Raw genomic sequence first — 17,890 nt, forward strand, 5'->3', positions numbered from 1 at the left:
AGAGGTGACCAGGTACAGATCTGGGGAAGAGAGGGGGTGGACCGGGCGGCGGGGGAGGGTGAAAGCAAAGGCCCTGAGGTGAGCGGGAAGAGCGGTGAGGGGGGAAGCGACTGGAGCTGAGGAAGAAGCAAATATGGGAGAAGGTGGTGGGGTCAGCAGGGCTTTGCCACAGTGGCTGGTGTGTGCCCAGCATCACTGCTCTGTTATCCCTGGGACTGGGCTGCCGTTGTCCCCGTTTAAGGCTGAGGCTCCAGGCAGATGAGGTCGAGCAGGGATTCAGACCTCGGCGGGCCCCAGGCCAGACCGCTTGTCGACTGGCTGTGTGGCCCCGGCTGTGCCTGGCTGTCCAATGAAGGCAGGTGGTGCCGAGGGCGGCCCCGGGGTCAGAGGAAGCAGAAAGTGGCCGGGCAGTTGGCAGCTGAGACTGTGGGGCAGGTCATCTATCCAGTGTCCCCGGCGGGGAACCTACTGAGTAAAAGAGGCTGTATTCAAACCCAGACCTCCCTCACCCGTGAGACCCCATTGTCCCATCCCAGCCTTGCTCCGTGACCGTGAGACACTGTCACGATTCAGTGCCATCATCACGGCTCATGTGCACCAGCCGCTCACTCGGGGCCACCCCTCTGCCAAAGCCCTAGGGCCAGAAAACGGCGTGGGTGGGGGGCTCCCTCTGGGCCACACCCTCAGCTGAGGAGGATGTTAGGAGCCCAGACCCAGAGGGCCCATGTCACAGCCTGCGTTAACGGGCCCAAGGCTCGGAGCCAGGATGATGGCTGTGCCATTCAGAGGCTGGGCTTCCCACTGGTCCTTCTGGAAAGTTCCTCAGTCATTGCTTACTCTGGCCTGGGTTTGGCCAAGACCTGGACATAGTAGGGGCTTGATGATGCATGCAATGATGGTATCGCGGGAGCCGGTCAGGGAGGCACTACGTCCCCAGGATGAGCCCTGGAGGCCTTGGGAAATCTCTGGGCGATCGAGGCACAGGCACGGAGGCATCATTTGAGGCTCCTCCCTTGTCTCACAGAAATGGTGCCTCTGAGTCACCTTGAAGAGGGAGGACAGCCTCCAGCACCTGAGTCCCCGGAGGTAAGTCACAGAGCTTTGACGCCCCCACCTGTCGGGTTCTTTTCAAGGTAGATCAGGCAGCCGTGGGAGGGGCTGGGTGTGCTGACGTGTTGCCCGTAGTAGGTGCTTAGTAAATGCCTGTGACTTGAGGGAGAAGGTAGAGGCGAGTGCCCTGCCCTGGCGGTTGGACAGGGCAAGGCTGGAGGGGATACTGGAAAGGGGCGTTTTGGAAGATGTCTAGGAGTTTTCTGGAAGGAGGACGTGGCTCCAGCCAAAGCTCAGAAACTCAGAAGCTGAGTTTGAGAAGTCTGGAAGGAGAAGGTAGCATCAGATGTCGGGACCAGTGGCTGGGACTTGAAGGCAGGAAGAGCCCGGCCTGCTCTGAGGTGGGGCAGGACCCTGACCCTTCTTTGCCCCCTAGAGCCGTGCCCTGGTCGGCCCATCACGGAGGAAGCCGTGTGAGAATGACTTCGAGACCATCAAACTCATTAGCAACGGGGCCTACGGGTAAGTCCTTGGGTCCCCCATGGACTGATTTCTCAGCCGCCCACAGGGATGCCTGAGGTCCAGCGGCCCCTGAATGTGCAGTCCGGGAAGCTGAGGCCTGAAGAGGGCAGTAGAGACACAGTACAGCCAGGCCAGGGTCTCAGACAGCCTCCGCCACGGTCTAGGCCATTACCTGCTCCAGGTGTAGGGAGTTCTAGGTATACAAGGAAAAAGATGGCCCCGTGGTGGCGGTAGTGAGCAGTGAGCGTCATTTTAGTGCCACTTTGACAGGTCCGCGTGGGGCTGGGGTGGGAGGGGGAGTCCTTCACAGGATAAGACTATCCAGAAGGGGCTTGTGCGTCCGGGTGATTTGGCTCAGCAGCACTGCCAGGAGTCTGGGTCAGGGAGCTCCCAAGAGGGAGCAGTGGCTTGGGGTCTTTTTAGCCCCAGGGTTCGTCTTCCGGATGGCTAGTAAATTTGGGGTCGTTTCACTACGGATGCAAAGCTGGCAAGCTCTCGACGGCTAAAAATCTGCTCATTTGGGCCCTATTTAAAGCAATTTGAGTTTGGTGCCAGGGGGCTTTTGACCGCAGGGGTCTCAGTCCGCCGCGAAGAAATAAGCCAAGGGCCATCTCTGTCATATCGATGTGACACCAAGAAAGGCAGCTTAAACCCATAGGGTGGCTGCTTTTGGACAGGGGCCAGGTAAGGAGAAAGGGTGTCCCGGCTGTAGGGCGCAGCGCGGGCAGAGGCCTGGCAGGTTGGGTTCTGGGCCCAGGTCGGGTCCCGTTGCCCGCCCGGGCCTCGGTCTCAAGCCTCAGCGAACCCGGCTCCCCCAGGGCTGTCTACCTGGTGCGGCACCGAGACACACGGCAGCGCTTTGCCATCAAGAAGATCAACAAGCAGAACCTGATTCTGCGGAACCAGATCCAGCAGGTCTTTGTGGAGCGTGACATCCTCACCTTTGCCGAGAACCCATTTGTGGTCAGCATGTTCTGCTCCTTCGAGACCCGCCGCCACTTGTGTATGGTCATGGAGTATGTGGAAGGTGCGGTCCACTAGGGCTTGCATGCCTCCAGTGACGGGGAGCTCACCACCTACCCAGAAGAAAGTCCCTCCTTTGACCAAGCTAGGGTGTGCTCCAGCCTCCCTGGGGTCCCAGCCTGCCTTGGGAGCTCCTCAGTCTGTGGTGGGGGGGGTCCAACCTGGGCAGTTGGGGCTGAGGGAGTCCAAAGAGGTGTGTGAGGGTGGGACCCAGACATCCTAGGCGGGGGGGGGGGGGGGGGGGGGTGCGGTACCAGTGAGCAGAGGCCTGAGGGCCAGAAGTAAGAGCAAGGAGGAGGGAGGGCGGGAGGTGTGGGTCGGAAGGGCCAGGATGATTGGGGGCCAGGGAGAAGAGTTGTTGGACCAGGTTTGCAGTTAAAGAATGAGCAGGGCCTTCAGGTGGTGCAGGGGTGTGCACTGTTCAAGGTCCTTCTAGGCAAGGAGGGGGAACGAGCACTTAGGAGGCACCGGCTGTGTACGGGGTAAGGAACCGTGTCCTCGCAGGGCTGCTGCCCTGCCAAGGGAGAATCAGGAATCTGGATCTGCCCTCCCTCCTGCCCTTCTTGGTTCCCCACCTTGGTTTGGTGTAGACCAGGGATGCTTTGCAGGAGGGTGGGGGGGGGGGTCTCGTAAGCCTGGAGCAAGGCTCTAGAGCCCAGGGCCTCTGAGTGCATCTGTCCCCCAACAGGTGGTGACTGTGCCACACTTCTGAAGAACATGGGCCCACTGCCCGTGGACATGGCCCGCATGTACTTCGCCGAGACGGTCCTGGCCCTGGAGTATTTGCACAACTACGGCATCGTGCACCGGGACCTCAAGCCTGACAAGTGAGCAGCCTGGGGCTTTGGGAGCGGGGCCTCTGATTGGGGTCTGGGGCTGCTCAGAGCTCCCCGCCTCTCCAGGTCCTGCTGGCCCATGGGCCCCTGGCAGCAGGAAGACAGGGAGCAGTGGCAACTTTGGGCACCTGGTGTATACAGAGGAGGACAGGTCCTTAAGAGGCACCTGCTGTATGCGAGGGGAGGAGAGTTGTGTTTATGGAGATGCGGTCAGGCAAAGAGAGAACGTGCGGTTTAGGGTGCACACAACGCACAGGGGAAGGGACTGTGCCCTCGCAGAGTTCCCGCGGCACAAGAGGAGAGAACGTGCATTTAGGAGGCACCGGCTGTATATAGGGAACAGGGACGTGCCCTTGGCAAGACCTTCTGTGTGAAGAAAGGGACTGTGCATGTCTTGAGCACCTGTTGTGTGTTTGTGCAGGGAAGACAGGAAGAGATGTTCATTGAGAGCCTTGGGAAGTTTATTTTGCTCTAGCACCTAATAAGCACCTACTGCATGCCAGGTCCTCCGTGGGCGACCGTGAGACGCGTGTGTGAATAATCCATCGTGCTTTATAACCCCTACATAATTTGCAAGGCACTCTCCCCTGCATGAATTGAGCACCTGCTGTTTATAGAGCAAGGGGCTGCTCTTGATATCAAGTGCCGTCTGGATACCAGGCAAGGAGCTCGAGTGTCTTAGGTTCTTGCTGCACGGGGGTGCGAACATCAGCATTAAGAGTCTGCACGTTTTCAGGCGTCTTGTAGTTTGCCAGCGGCTTAGAAAATAAAGTATTTGGCACCTGCCGTGTACCTGGGCCTCTGTGCGCAACACTTGTCAATATGCTCTGTGCCATCAGGTCCGTGGATCATCCTAGAGTGGGGTGGGGTCTCCTGAGTGACCCCAAGGCAGCACCTGCCCCTCCCAGGCTCGGGACCCCCACCTGCAAAATGGCACAGGCCGGTGCCCAGCCCCAGAGGGTTCAGGGAGACAGGCGTATACGATAGACATGCGAGAGAAATATTTTTTCCTTTCACTTTGGAAAATTCCAAATACATCCCAAAGTCAAGAGAAGGCGCATTCATTCACTGGGGCTGTCAGAGCAAAATAGCACAGAACTGGGCGGCTTAAACAATAGAAGTTTATTCTCACAGTCCTGGAGGCCAGAAGTCCAAGATCGAGGTAGCAGCAGGGCTCCCTCTGCAGTCCCCAGGGAAGGATCTCTTCCAGGACCCTCCCCCAGCTTGTGGTGATTTCTTGGCTTGTGGTGACATTTCCTTGCTCTTCACATGGCGTCCTCCCTCTGCATGTCTGGGTCCAAATGCCGTTTCTATAAGGACACCAGACATACTGGATGAGGGGTCACTGTACTCAGGGACGTCCTCCTCTTAACTAATCACACAACGATCCCGTCTCCAAATAAGGTCACGTTTGTAGTCACTAGAGGTTCGGACGTCAACATGTGACTTTGGAGGTACATAACTCAGACCAGAACAGAAGGAAGGGTCCAGTGCCCCCCCCCCCCCACCGTCCACTCCCCACATCCATCCCGTTTCCACAGCTTCCAACGCTTGGCCCATCCTGCTTCTTCCCCATCCCTGGGTCCCCCCACCCCCCACCCCCCATGCCGGGCAATTTGAAGCATATCCCAGGTATCGTATCATTTCATTATCATTTCATTTGTAAGAAGGAAAGGTTTTTTGTTTTTTTTTGTTTTTTTTTTAACATTTACCTATTTTTGAGAGAGAGAGAGAGAGAGTGCGCGAGCAGGGGAGGGGCAGAGAGAGAGGAAACACAGAATCCGAAGCAGGCTCCAGGCTCCAAGCGGTCAGCACAGAGCCCGACGCGGGGCTCGAACCCACAAACCATGAGATCATGACCTGAGCTCAAGTCAGACGCTTAACCCACGGAGCCACCACGGCACCCCCAGAACTTTTTAAAGACAGTGGGTGCACAGAATCGTTCCTTTAGAGAGTCCGTGGATGCAGTTCTGTGCCAAGTAAACGGTTTATCAAACAACTTGGCTGTACGCAGCTCTCCAGAAATTAAGCAGCCGAGGTACCAGGAGGTGCGCGAAACCGCGACTTTCGGTGGTGCGTGTGGTTCTGTCATCTGGCAAGGCGTTTATATCCTTGAGCCGATGGGAAAACTAGATCAGCAGGGTGCATGGGAGGTGTACAAGGTTTTAAAAACGGGTGCCCTCAGGAGGTGCACAGAAATATTTCTGTATACAGCAGCTGCTCAAGGTATGTTCGTTTTTCGACAGGAAACGTAAATAACGAGGGCTTGCAAAGAAAGCATTTAGCGAAAACAAAAAATGGCCACGTGTGCAAAAATATACTGTGGGTTTCAGGCGTTTTCATGCACAGCGGGGAGATGGCATGATTCTCGGGACATGTAAATTCCAACAGCGGAGTATACAGTAGGTGCTCAGTAGCGACACCAGATGCATCCGGTGGGTGCACCGAGACGTTTGCCAGATTGGCAGTATTGCCCAAGACCTGTTGGTCCTCGTGATGATGTGCCCGCGCTCGGGAAGTGCTTTCCGGCCCCCTCGGGGGAGTTAAGCCGCCCTGGCTGGACCTCAGCCCACCTGGGGTGGCACCAGGTTCCGGGGTGGCATGAGAAGCCAGGCACCTCGGGCCCCCCAGCCCTGAGTGCACCACCCGCCCACCCACAGCCTGCTCATCACCTCACTTGGCCACATCAAGCTGACCGACTTCGGCCTGTCCAAGATTGGGCTCATGAGCATGGCCACCAACCTCTATGAGGGCCACATCGAGAAGGACACCCGGGAGTTCGTGGACAAGCAGGTGTGCGGGCGGGCAGGTGGCCCTGGGTGCGGGGCCGCCCCCCTCTATCTGGATCCTGACCCTCAGGACGCGGGGAGACTTCGCAGCACAAAGGAGAAAATAAACCGCACCCCCCCCCCCCCGCCCCGTAATTCTCTCCACCCCCCGTTCCCATCCTGGCCTTGGCCTCTCCGTCCCCCTCGCGGTCTCTCTGGAGTTGGAGGCCATCCTCCTGTTCCCCATTCTGCCTGACCCAGGTGTGCGGGACCCCTGAGTACATCGCGCCCGAGGTGATCTTCCGCCAGGGCTACGGGAAGCCGGTGGACTGGTGGGCCATGGGTGTCGTCCTCTATGAATTCCTGGTGGGCTGTGTGCCCTTCTTCGGAGACACCCCCGAGGAACTCTTCGGCCAGGTGGTCAGTGGTGCGTTTCCTCCACCGTGGCCCCGATTCGAGTCTTGGCCGCCCTGGGGCTCTGGACAGCAGTTTCCCTACCGAAGGGAGCGGCTGTGTGTGTGGATTGGGCACGTGTGGTGTGCCTGGCCCCAGCTGGACACTGGGGACATGGCCAAGGGCGAGACAGCAGGGGAGAGAAATATGCAAATTAGGGAACATCAGATACAAAAAAAAGTGCCCAGGAAAAGAAGCAGGAAGTGAGTGAGGGGAGGTGGTTGGAGGTGCTACGAAGGGCTGTCCTCACCCTCTCACTCTCTCTTTTTTATTTTCTTTTACGTTTATTATTACTTTTTTAATTTGACTTGATTTATTTTTCCCTCTCCTCATTCTAGATGAGATCATGTGGCCCGAAGGGGATGAGGCCCTTCCAGCAGATGCCCAGGACCTCATCACCAGGCTGCTCCGACAGAGCCCACTGGACCGTCTGGGCACTGGTATGTGGACGTGGGATGGGGAGAGGCTGCATAGAGAAGGGGGACTTGGGGCTGGGGTTTTGAAGGACGCATAGGAGTTCACCGGGCACTAGCGGAAGACCTTGAAGGAATAGCGGGTATCTGGGTCGGATGCAGACAAGGGCCACTGAGGCTGAGTGAGAGCCTACACGGTCACCGTGGGGTATGTCCTAAGGTCCTCAAAGGCCCAGCCCAGCGGATCCCACTGTTCAGATTCCCCAGCCACCTAATTAATGGTTAAAGGACTATTCGAGACTCACACAGACACTACAGGTTATGTCCATGAGGAAGCTTAGCCACTGGAGAGGACCAGCTGAGGTTGGGGAACAGGATCCCTTCACGCAGTCAGCTCTCTGCTCCGTGGAGTAGAAATGCATAGAAAAGGCTGGAAAGAAAGCCCTCCTAGGGCTTTGGGATCTCAGAATCCAGCAGAGGAAAGAGCAGGGCCTGGCGGCTAGCCCCAATTCTGTCTGTCTTCGGGCTCTTAAACAGCGGCTGTTCCCCTCGCCATCTTTATGGCTCTGTGTTGGCCGAGTTGGGGCTCAAATTTGGCCCAGGGGGCAGTGGGGGACAGGGACACGCAGGGCTGAGCCAGGCATGTGTTGGCAGGTGGCACCCACGAGGTAAAACAGCACCCCTTCTTCCGAACACTGGACTGGGCAGGGCTTCTGCGACACAAAGCTGAGTTCGTGCCACAGCTCGAAGCCGAGGATGACACCAGCTACTTTGACAGTAAGTGGCGGGGGGTGGGGGGGGGGTCAAGGGGGTGGGCTCTGCTATCCCACAAGCCCCTGAGGCGGGGAGGGGCTGTCTGCCACGGTCTCCACCCAAGCACCTCGCCCTGGGCCTGGAGCTTCTGACTCCCTGAGCTTTCTGAGTAATCAGAGCAGCTGCCCCCTCCCTGGCTGGGGTTTCCTGTGCCTCTGGGGTCCGGAGGCCACGGCATCCTCTTGGGTTGTGGGAGGGGAAACCAAGGCACTGAGTGTGGCAGACCCTTGCCTGGCGTCCCTAGCGGGTTCAGCCTCCTGAGCGTCCAGCCCTGACCAAGGATGGTGCCTCATCTGTCACACGGGAGGGAGGGGCGCTTCGCTTTGCCTTGTGGAGGGAGCCCCTCCGACATTGTGGGTGGGCTCAGACAAGTCTTCCTCTGCCTACTTGGGGCTCCAGCCACACAGGTTAAATGCTCTAGGTTTCCAGCACCTCCTCTGGAACTTGCTGTGTGATCTTGGGCGTGTCAGAGGTCCTCTCTGAGCAGCTGTTTCCTGTTCTGTAAAGTGAGGAGCATCCTTTATGTTTAAGATGCACACGATCACCTAATTCTGGGTGACCCATCTCAAGGGCGAGGCTCCCGAGGGTCAGACGCAAGAATCCCCACCCACAGTCCCACGGTTTTTAGGGACCCAGCTGGAGTTTTTCGGCCAGGTCCTCGCTCTGCCAACTCAAGCCTCCCGTGGCCCCTAAATACACCAGACACAGCCCCACCTCAGTGCCTTTGCCCTGACCGTGTCTCCCCACCCCGGGACGCCCTCCCCAGATCACCCCACAGCCCTCGCGGCCGCCTCGGGGCATCGGGTGGGCTGTACGTGCCTTTCCGTCCTGCAGCGCGCTCGGAACGCTACCGCCACCTGGGCTCCGAGGACGAGGAGACCAACGACGAGGAGTCATCCACGGAGATCCCCCAGTTCTCGTCATGTTCCCACCGGTTCAGCAAGGTGGGCCCGGGGACCTAGCTACGGCACTGGGGACGTTGCAAAACGTTGCTTCGAGGTTGGGGGCGGGGTTCTGCTGCTTTCTGTCGTCATGGTGGTTGAAATACGTATGAAATATACCATCAGAGCCGTTTGATTGATTGATTGATTGATTGATCGATTGGGGGGGGCAGGGTAGAGTTTTTACCTTTAACGAAATGACCTTGGAAATGACATACCTTTCCGCGACGCCAACGCTACGGTTTTCGGAGTCACAGTAAGATACGCAGAATTGCATCCATCATTAACGTGAATGCCAACACTTCAAGCACTGTTTACATGGCGAACACAGTCAAGAAAGCAGCCACCGGACAAGCGTGGGCTCCTCTCCTGCCTCCCCCTCTTCCCGGGAGGTGGCGGCAGGGGCAGCTGCAGTGGCAGAGGTCAAAGGGGTGGCGCCCCATCGTAGCCATTTTAAACTACAATTCAGTGGCGTTCCGCGCATTCATAAGGTTGGGACACCAATCACCTCTGGTTCCAGAACGTTCCCATCATCCCAAAGGGAACCCCCGATCCCGTGGGCAGTCACTCCCCTTCCCCTCTCCCCCGGCCCCGGGCCACCCGCAGTCTGCCTTCTGTGTCTGGTGTCTTTCACTCAGTTGGATGTTTTCAGAGTTCACCCGCGGCATCGTGTGCGCAGGGCTTCGTTCCTTTTTGTGGCTGAGGAGTGTTCCGCTGTGTGGACGGACCACGTTTTGTGTACCCATCGGTTGGTGGACACTTGGGTCGTTTCCACTTTTGGGCGACTGTGACCAGCGCTGCTGTGCTGGGTGCCACGTTTTACAGCCTCACAAGCTTAAGTTTCCTTCCTTCGTGTCCAATTTGATGAAGAAAACCTTCCCTGCTGCTTGTGGGCCTGGGCCCCAGGCGGAGCGTCCTGATCAGCAGCAGAAACCCTGGCTGCGGCCCCCTTGGTAGCCGGGCCCCTCCGAACCTTAGTTTCTCCGTCTGTACGGTGGGCGTCTTTACTCTGCTGTTTTTAGGGATGTGGTGAGTCTGGATTTAAGGAAGTGACTCCCAGGGAAGCACTCAACTAAGCTCACTCTTTTTCCTTTTTTTTTTTTTTTTTTGAGAGAGAGAGAGAGAGCGCATGTGTGTGTGTGTGAGTGGGGGAGAGGGGCAGAGGGAGAGAGAATTCCAAGCAGTCTCCACACCCAGCGTGGAACCCGACGCCGGGCTCGATCCCACAACCCTGGGATCGTGAGTCGGACACTCAACCGACGGGGCCACCCAGGCCCCCCCACGGTTACTAATGTTTTCTGTTTCTTCCAGGTCTACAGCAGCTCCGAGTTCCTGGCCGCCCAGCCCACGCCAACCTTCGCCGAACGGAGCTTCAGCGAGGACCGGGAGGAAGGGTGGGAGCGCAGCGGCGAGGCCGAGTATGGCCGCCGCCTGAGCATGGATATTCGGTAGGTGGGCTGGAGAGTATGAGCAGATCCAGCTTCCGAGCCGGCTGGGAGGTGGAACCACAAAATCTAACACTGCAAGGAGCTTCCCGGTGGCCCAGGAGAAAAGGGTCAGACACACTGGCTAGCCTGTCAGACCCCTGCCAGCGCGGCCCCTATCACTGCTGCCTCTGGCTTTGCGTCCCTTACCACAGCAAGCATAAAGCAGCCGTGCGCTGTCCTACTGCTAGGCTTCTGCTTGCCCTGTTCCCTCTGCCAGCATACCCTTCGCTAACAAACTCCTGTCCGTTCCTCAAAGACCAGACTCAACAGAAATAATCAATGTCTACTAGAGGATGAGTGTCGGAAGCTGGGTTTTAAAAAACACCAATTCTCTGGGCAGAGGACGGGGCAAGCAGAGGGAACTCACCCTGTATTTACGAATTACCTCTGGTTCTGGGCTGAGTGTTCAAATCTGGCTGCCAGGGGTAACTGGGTGTCCCGGGGCGACGGCGCCTGGCAAGTGTGACTTTGGCCCTTCCCTGCAGCAGCCTGAGGTCCTGGACGTCCTCTGGTACTTCCTGTCCGTCGTCTTCCCAGCCCGAGCGGGGCCCTAGCCCGTCTCTCTTGAGTACTATTAGCCTGGACACGATGCCCAAGTTTGCCTTCTCGTCAGAGGATGAGGGAGCCAGCCCGGCCTCTGCGGGCCCCAAGAGGCCCATCTTCATTCTGGGGGAGCCTGATCCACCCCCAGCAGCCACCCCAGTGATGCCCAAGCCCTCAAGCCTTTCTGGTAGGTGAGGTCCAGGGTGGGCGGGATAGTGTTGTAGAAAGTTTCCCAGAGGGACTATTTGAGATGGGTTTTGAAGGATAAGTAGGAGCTCCCCAGAGAGACCATTCGCCTGTCTAACAAAGGCTTTAAGATAGGAGAGGCCAGGGCTCCCAGAGAATCCTCGAGCCTCAGCTTGTCTCCCAGTCTAGGGGTGATACCCCCAGCTTCACTGGGTCAGGATGGGACTGGAGAGGGGGGTGAGACCGCAGAGCTCTGAGGGGTGCTGGGGGTCTGACGGGTGGGAGAAGGCTGCTTAGAGGAAGGGACTTGCAGCGTGGAGCTTTCCAGGGAGAGCAGTGCAGGAAGGAAGTATGGGAAGAGAGAACCCTCTAAAGAAAGGCCAGGTAGCCAAACTAGGGTCCACGCTGACCGGGGAGGAAGGGGCTCTGCCTGCCGAGGGCCGAAGGACTGAGTGGTGAGACCGGCCGGGCTGACCCCCAACCCTGCTGACCCCTAGCTGACCCAGCCGCCCTCAGCCACGCACGCCTACGAAGCAACAGCATTGGTACACGGCACTCAACGCCACGGGCCTTGGATGCTGGCCGAGGCCGCCGCCTTGGGGGCCAAAGAGACCCAGCTCCTGAGAAGTCTCGGGCCTCCCCCAGCGGGGGCCGTGTGCCCAAGTCAGCCTCCGTGTCCGCCCTGTCGCTCATCATCACGGCCGGTAACGCACGTGGCCCAGCCTCGTCTCTTGGCTTTGTCCGTCCACGTCTGTTGTAACCGCGGGGCTCGGGCTGTGCCACAGGAAGGGGGAAGGAGCGAGACACGGGGAGAGCTGGGGGGCCGGCATTCCTGGCGGAGGGCACTGCATGTGCAAAGGCCTGATCGGGGGACCGTGCCTGGGACACTGGAGCAGCAGCAAAGCAACCAGAATGGTCAGCTTGGGAAGGGGAGGTGCCCTCCCCACCCTCGTCCCTGCGAGGGAGTGACCACCCCCCCCCCAACCCGTGTCCTTGCAGATGATGGCAGCGGCGGCCCCCTCATGAGCCCTCTGTCCCCACGCTCACTGTCCTCGAACCCGTCGTCCCGAGACTCCTCTCCAAGCCGAGACCCGTCCCCCGTGTGCGGCAGCCTGCGGCCCCCCATTGTCATCCACAGCTCAGGCAAGAAGTACGGCTTCAGCCTGCGGGCCATCCGCGTCTACATGGGCGACAGCGATGTCTATACCGTGCACCACGTTGTCTGGGTGAGCTGGCCTCGGGGTGGGCAGGAACAGCGGGACTTGGTTTGAGTCTAGCTTCACCCTGGCAAGGCACTTCACTTTGGGAGCCGCATTTTCTAGTCTTGGGAAAGCCAGCTCATTGGCTGAAAGGTTTTGGAGCCCAGGGCAGGGAGCTGGTGCCACCTGGGTGTTTGCAGCCGCTCTTACTTAGGGGGAGGGGGTTGGGCAAGACGGACAGGGATGGACAGAGGGGCAGAGACCTCAGTTGGGCATGAAGCTCCCGCCCCACGCCCGCAGATGCACACTGGGTGTGATGTCCTGCCTCCCCCCAGCCCAGGGCCCGTTCCCTCCCTGCCAACACCCAAGGTCAAGGAAACCACGTGAGTGGCAGCAGCTTGCTGGGGTCCCAGAGCTGACCCAGCTGGGCTGGGGTCTCCAGCTGTGGGTCCCAAGCCCCCTGACCCTACCATCCACCCCCAGAGCGTGGAGGAAGGAAGCCCTGCCCAGGAGGCGGGCCTGCGAGCTGGGGACCTCATCACCCACATCAACGGGGAGTCAGTCCTGGGTCTGGTGCACATGGACGTCGTCGAGCTGCTGCTGAAGGTTCAGCCCCCCATCTCCCCACCCTTGGGACTTCCAGACTCCCACCCCACTCTGCCTACCCTTGGGGCTCCCAGAATCCCCACGTCCCGTCCATCCTCAGGGGCCCAGATCTGCCCCCACTGCTTTGCTCCTGTGACCCCTCAGCTTTTGATCCTGAGGTTCTCCCCTCTGGAACCACACCTTTCCACACCCGGTCCCACCTCCAGGCCTTGCATGTCCCCTCCCCTCTGCCCAGGACGTACATCCTCCTTTGCCCCCTGGGTGCCCCTACGTTTGGCCCTCCTTCTGGCTCACCCTGGCCTTACGAGGCTGGGGGTGTCCGTATTATCTTTATCCTCCTCGGGGGGGGCTGAGGCCTGGGGGTGGGGAGGTGGGCCCAGGCCAGGAGACAGGGCCTTGTTTGGAGAGCTCCTAGGACCGGTGGGTGGACAGGTGGGCAGCTCACTGCATGGATGGGCAGATGACGGACATGTGTCTTTGGCCCAGTGAGTGGCAGGTCCGTAGGCGAGAAGTGGGTAGATAGGATCTGGGGCTCTGACGGATGAAGAAGTGCGTGGGGGGCTTGCTAGGTGGGAGACACACAGGTGACCCCCTCGCCATCCCTCCTGCAGAGCGGCAACAAGATCGCCCTGCGGACCACAGCCCTGGAGAACACCTCCATCAAGGTGGGCCCCGCCCGGAAGAACGTGGCCAAGGGCCGCATGGCTCGCAGGAGCAAGCGGAGCCGCCGGCGGGAGACCCAGGACAGGTGAGCGACGGGTGGGCCGGCGTGGAGTGCTGCAGAGGACCGGGAGCAGGCTCCCTAGACTGCTGGGGACAGGGGTCCTGACGCATCGGGTCTCTCCCCCTCAGGCGGAAGTCGCTTTTCAAGAAGATCTCAAAACAGTCCTCTGTGCTGCACACCAGCCGGAGCTTCTCCTCCGGCCTCCACCACTCCCTGTCGTCCAGCGAGAGCCTCCCGGGTTCGCCCACCCACAGCCTCTCCCCCAGCCCCACCACGCCTTGCTGCAGCCCAGCTCCCGACGCCCCCGCAGGTAGGTGTGCCCCCCCCACGCCCCGCCCCGGGGCCACCCTGGGGCTGCTCAGGTCTGGGGGGCCTGACCCCGGTGAGGACGCCGCCGGCGGGGTTTACAGGAGGGAATGACATGATGTAGGAAGTGAGGGGACCAGAAGGCCCTCTCCAGTCGCTTGGGGTCTGAAAGGCAGCCTGGAAGTGGTAGGAGAGAGGCGGGAGAGCAGAGAAGAGAGTACCCAGCAGACGGAGCATCGTGGACCAAGGGGGCTAGGCTGCAGGGTTGTGAAAGCAGGGAGAAGGCTGGGAGGGAGGAAGTTGGGAGATGGGTCAGGCCAAGGAGCTGGGCTTAAATTGGTGGGCAGCTGGGAGCTATGGAGGGTGTGTGAGCTAGAGAGGGCATGTTTTGGAAGGGTCTGCATTTTAGAAAGATCATTCCGGGGCAGGAAAGGATGGGGACTTGGCCCAATGTCTGTGAGAGACAGCCAGGGGCAGACACCCCTAGGCTCACTGGGTCAGCATCCAGTGATGGGAGGACCAGGCTGGGGCACCCCTGAGGGGAAGCAGGGAAGGCCTCCTGGAGGAGGCCCCTGCTCCAAGAAGCCCTCTCGGCCCCCTCTCTACCCTGACTTCGAGGGGCTGAGGGTATCTGTGCCACCTTTCCTTTCCTCAGACCAGGTATCCTCTGCAGCTGAGGCTTAGGGTGGAGGGGCGGTCACGGGGCAGATGATGGATGCGTATCTTTGGCCCATTGAGGGGTAGGTCATTAGATGAGAGGTGGGTGGATAGGAACTAGGGCTTTGATGGATGAGTAGGAGTTCACCAGATCTAAGCCAAGGGAACACCTTGCACACATTACAGGAGGCGAGGAAAGGAGGCATACTGGGTGGCCGTAGGCAGAGACGTGGGCTTTGGCAGGCGCTCTCAGGCCCAGGGCCCCACGACAGGGCTGGGGACATGCAGGCTGGTGGCCCTGACCCTCGTCTATCACCCACAGACACCGCATCCCCTCCCAGTGCATCCCCGAGCTCCAGCAGCCCTGCCTCTCCTGCCGCCGCTGGCCACACCCGCCCTAGCTCCCTGCATGGCCTGGCCGCCAAGCTCGGGCCACCCCGCCCCAAGGCCGGCCGCCGCAAGTCTACCAGCAGCATCCCGCCCTCCCCACTGGCCTGCCCACCGGTGCCTGTGCCCCCACCCCGCTCACCCTCGCCCCTCCCCGGGCACCCACCTGCACCCGCCCGGTCTCCACGGTTGCGCCGGGGCCAGTCGGCCGATAAGCTGGGTTCGGGTGAACGGCTGGATGGGGAGCTGGGGCGCCGCGGCCGCGGGCCAGACTCGGAGCTGGTGGTCATGCGGCGGCTACACCTGTCCGAGCGCCGTGACTCCTTCAAGAAGCAGGAGGCCGTGCAGGAGGTGAGCTTCGATGAGCCACCCGAGGAGGCCGCCGGGCCGCTCACCTCTGTGCCGCAGATTGCCGTGGAGGGCGCCGAGGCTGTGCCAGGAGCCCTTGGTCCTGCCGGGAAGGACTGATCCCTCCCACCTGGCCTCCCCCTGGCCTAGAAGTTGGGCTTTTTTTGTGTGCAATGTTTTTTCCGTAAAGCGACTCTTGGATGGAGACTGAGCCACCAGACTGTGACACCCGGAAGGCGAGAAGCCATCTCAGTCCTTACCGGAAAGTAGAGACAGCACCTCCTTCGTGTTCCGGTGCAGATCAGGGGCCGTACGTAGGGGCAGGAATGGGGGACAAGGGTGGCATTGTAAATAGCAGCAAATCCCTGCGACTAATTTATTACTTTTTATAAGCGATAGGTAGACTGAGCCACCACTGTGAAGGTGGCTGCCCGGGTCCTGCCCCTTGCACCTGGGACCCCATTTGCAGACGCTGCCCCCTGGGCTGAGAAGGAAGCACTTTGGACAAGTTACGTATGTTCGTGTTTTCTAGGTTTTCTGTATGTTTCAGTTCTGTGTGTGTGTTCCTTGATCCCATCCTGGCCCAGGACCCACTGACCTGAGGGCGTACAGGCAAGCTTACCTGTCCGGGCCCAATGCGGATAGGACTTGGAGAGTCTGTACATGATTCCCCTCCGCCACAAAACAAAGCAATCCCGATGACGGACTGGACGCTGAAAGCTACGTCTCACTATCATAGCCTCTATCCCTAGGCCAGTCTCGCTAGAGTTTGTTTCTAGTCCTGAAGGCTTCAGCCCCGGGGGAGGGGGTGTGGGAGCTGGGACCTTGATGGAGGAGCAGAGAGGTCACCCACTCCACAGGGGGACACTGATGCCCTGGGGGGGAGGGGGGGGAGGCGCAGGCCTCGAAGGGTACTACTGCCAGGGCAGGGGAAGAACGTCCACCCTGGACAAGATTTCACGTGCTCAGTGCCCACCAGGGTGAGCCCTTGACCACGATGTGTCTGAAACACCCTACGGGGGGGTTCCCGCAACGTATCGCAGCCTTCCTAGAATGAAATTCGAGTGAGAAACCCGACTGGGGGGCAATGGGGCCCAAGTTTGAACCTTGGCTTCCTCGTGTGGCTCTGGGAAAACGGCTTTCCCACTCTGTGCCTCAGTTTCCTCGTGTTTACAAAACTAATCCCCATGACTATTTATGAAGCATCCGCCCTGCGCCAGACGCTTTTACTCGTGGCTTCTCCCTCAGCCAGCCTTGAGAAGGCTGCAGGTGGCGGTGTCCTCCCCATTTTACGGACAAGTAACCGAGGCCTGGCGAGGGGTGGAGACGGGTCGCACGATCCCCTGGTAAAAAAATCATGCAGCCAGGCCCCGTCGTGGGCACTGTCGACAAGGGAGCTTGAACGGAGAGGCTGGTGTCGGATACAGCAGATCCACCCCCAGCTGTCTTCCCCAGGCCGCGTGTGACACACACTGGGCGTCTCAGAACCGCCACGATCCCTGCGCCCCACCTGATGAGGGCACTTTCCAGGCACGGTAGCCCACTCTGCATCCCTCCCAGAGACCCTCGCCCAGCACTGGCTGGTGCTGGAGCTAGACCAAGGCTGTGCATGACTTGTGCCCCCCCCCTTCCATCCTGGAGCTGACCGTGAATAAAAGCCCACGTTTACAAAGAGGAGGCCCAACGTCTGGATTTGTGACGGGCAAAGAAAGGGGTAAGGGGAGAGAGTGTGGCGGGGACGGGGTGAAAACCGACTTCCTTTGAAGGGGTTTTGAAGGCGGCACAGGAGTTCGCCAGTGAGATTCTCCCTGATGTCTTCTCGGGTCCCTGGCCTCCTCCTGCCCTCTCCCCGAGTACCCATCATAGGCTCTGCTCTTAAAAGCTTCATCCGGACACCGATCAGGGGCCCCGAGCTGTGTTAATAAAACAAATAAACCATCTTTGTGTCCTTTCTATACAAGTCTTCGCTTGAACTGTGCCCGGTCCCCCCACAGTCCCCCACGCCGCACGCGAACCCACCCCAACTCCGTGTTTTTGGGTTACTTCTGGGCAGTACCAGAAGCCCCGGGCCACGCTTCCGCTATTCCGGAAACAATCGTCCGTCTCTGGGTCCTCGTTGGGCGTGTTCCCGCGCTCGCTGAGCTGCAAATAGTTCAGCTGTTTCCGGACGCTCTGGGCTGCCATGGAAACGCTTTCAATCCCAGCTTATTTGGCTCTTTCCTGAAAAGCTCAGATTCCTGTGGCGAGCTCCCTTCCCACCCCACGGCCTCCTGCTCCCTGAGCTCGGGGCCGCCTCGCGCCCTTAGGACCCATCCATCCGTTCCGGAAACTGGTGGTCCATCCCTGGCTCTCGACTCACAGGGCCTCCCTCTGGGTCCGAGCGCACGCGGTTCTTTGCAGAAACTGCAGCCTCGGGGCTCAGCCTCGGTTCCACCAGTCCCGCTGGGGGACACGCTCGGCGATTTCCGGAATCACTCGGTCATCTCGAAGCCCAGCCGGGCCCCGCCGAGCTTAGGGAAACGCTTAGCTGACGCGATTGCGCTCGGCTGTTTCCGGAAATGCTCGGCTATCTCGTGGCACCCTCTGCCCGCCAGTCCCGCGGGAGGATGTTCGGCTCTTTCCGGAAAT

General features: G+C 59.6%; 1 protein-coding gene and 1 long non-coding RNA gene across 28 annotated transcripts in view; one reads left to right on the forward strand and one right to left on the reverse strand.

Annotated features, from left to right (window-relative positions):
- MAST3 (microtubule associated serine/threonine kinase 3) overlaps positions 1-16,936 on the forward strand; it is a 37,106-nt gene extending 20,170 nt beyond the window's left edge. For 14 of the 26 annotated variants that reach the window (XM_019416342.2, XM_019416343.2, XM_019416340.2 and 11 more), the window contains 17 exons: positions 1,025-1,086; positions 1,487-1,572; positions 2,391-2,599; positions 3,284-3,422; positions 6,092-6,224; positions 6,461-6,626; positions 6,991-7,092; positions 7,720-7,842; positions 8,713-8,822; positions 10,131-10,267; positions 10,792-11,036; positions 11,533-11,739; positions 12,035-12,261; positions 12,718-12,840; positions 13,452-13,588; positions 13,693-13,874; positions 14,850-16,936. In XM_019416342.2, coding sequence (XP_019271887.1) covers positions 1,025-1,086; positions 1,487-1,572; positions 2,391-2,599; positions 3,284-3,422; positions 6,092-6,224; positions 6,461-6,626; positions 6,991-7,092; positions 7,720-7,842; positions 8,713-8,822; positions 10,131-10,267; positions 10,792-11,036; positions 11,533-11,739; positions 12,035-12,261; positions 12,718-12,840; positions 13,452-13,588; positions 13,693-13,874; positions 14,850-15,382 — 2,921 coding nt within the window. In that variant the 3' untranslated portion in view covers positions 15,383-16,936. Of the gene's footprint in view, positions 1-1,024; positions 1,087-1,486; positions 1,573-2,390; positions 2,600-3,283; positions 3,423-6,091; positions 6,225-6,460; positions 6,627-6,990; positions 7,093-7,719; positions 7,843-8,712; positions 8,823-10,130; positions 10,268-10,791; positions 11,037-11,532; positions 11,740-12,034; positions 12,262-12,717; positions 13,337-13,451; positions 13,589-13,692; positions 13,875-14,849 lie in introns of those variants that run through there. The other 12 variants (XM_053898438.1, XM_053898443.1, XM_053898447.1 and 9 more) reach the window with 2 other exon arrangements.
- On the reverse strand, positions 16,927-17,877 carry LOC109247608 (uncharacterized). Of its 2 annotated transcripts, none has more exons than XR_008420665.1 (2): positions 17,622-17,877; positions 16,927-17,175 (listed from the first exon to the last, which is right to left on the reverse strand). It is a non-coding gene; the product is annotated as an uncharacterized LOC109247608 (long non-coding RNA). The 2 variants fall into 2 exon arrangements; XR_002071797.2 differs by lacking the exon at positions 17,622-17,877 and adding an exon at positions 17,282-17,342.
- Between the last annotated feature and the right edge of the window lie 13 nt (positions 17,878-17,890).

This window comes from Panthera pardus, unplaced genomic scaffold (genome assembly GCF_024362965.1).
Source record: "Panthera pardus isolate Hobbes unplaced genomic scaffold, ASM2436296v1 HiC_scaffold_8, whole genome shotgun sequence".
Lineage (NCBI taxonomy): Eukaryota > Metazoa > Chordata > Mammalia > Carnivora > Felidae > Panthera > Panthera pardus.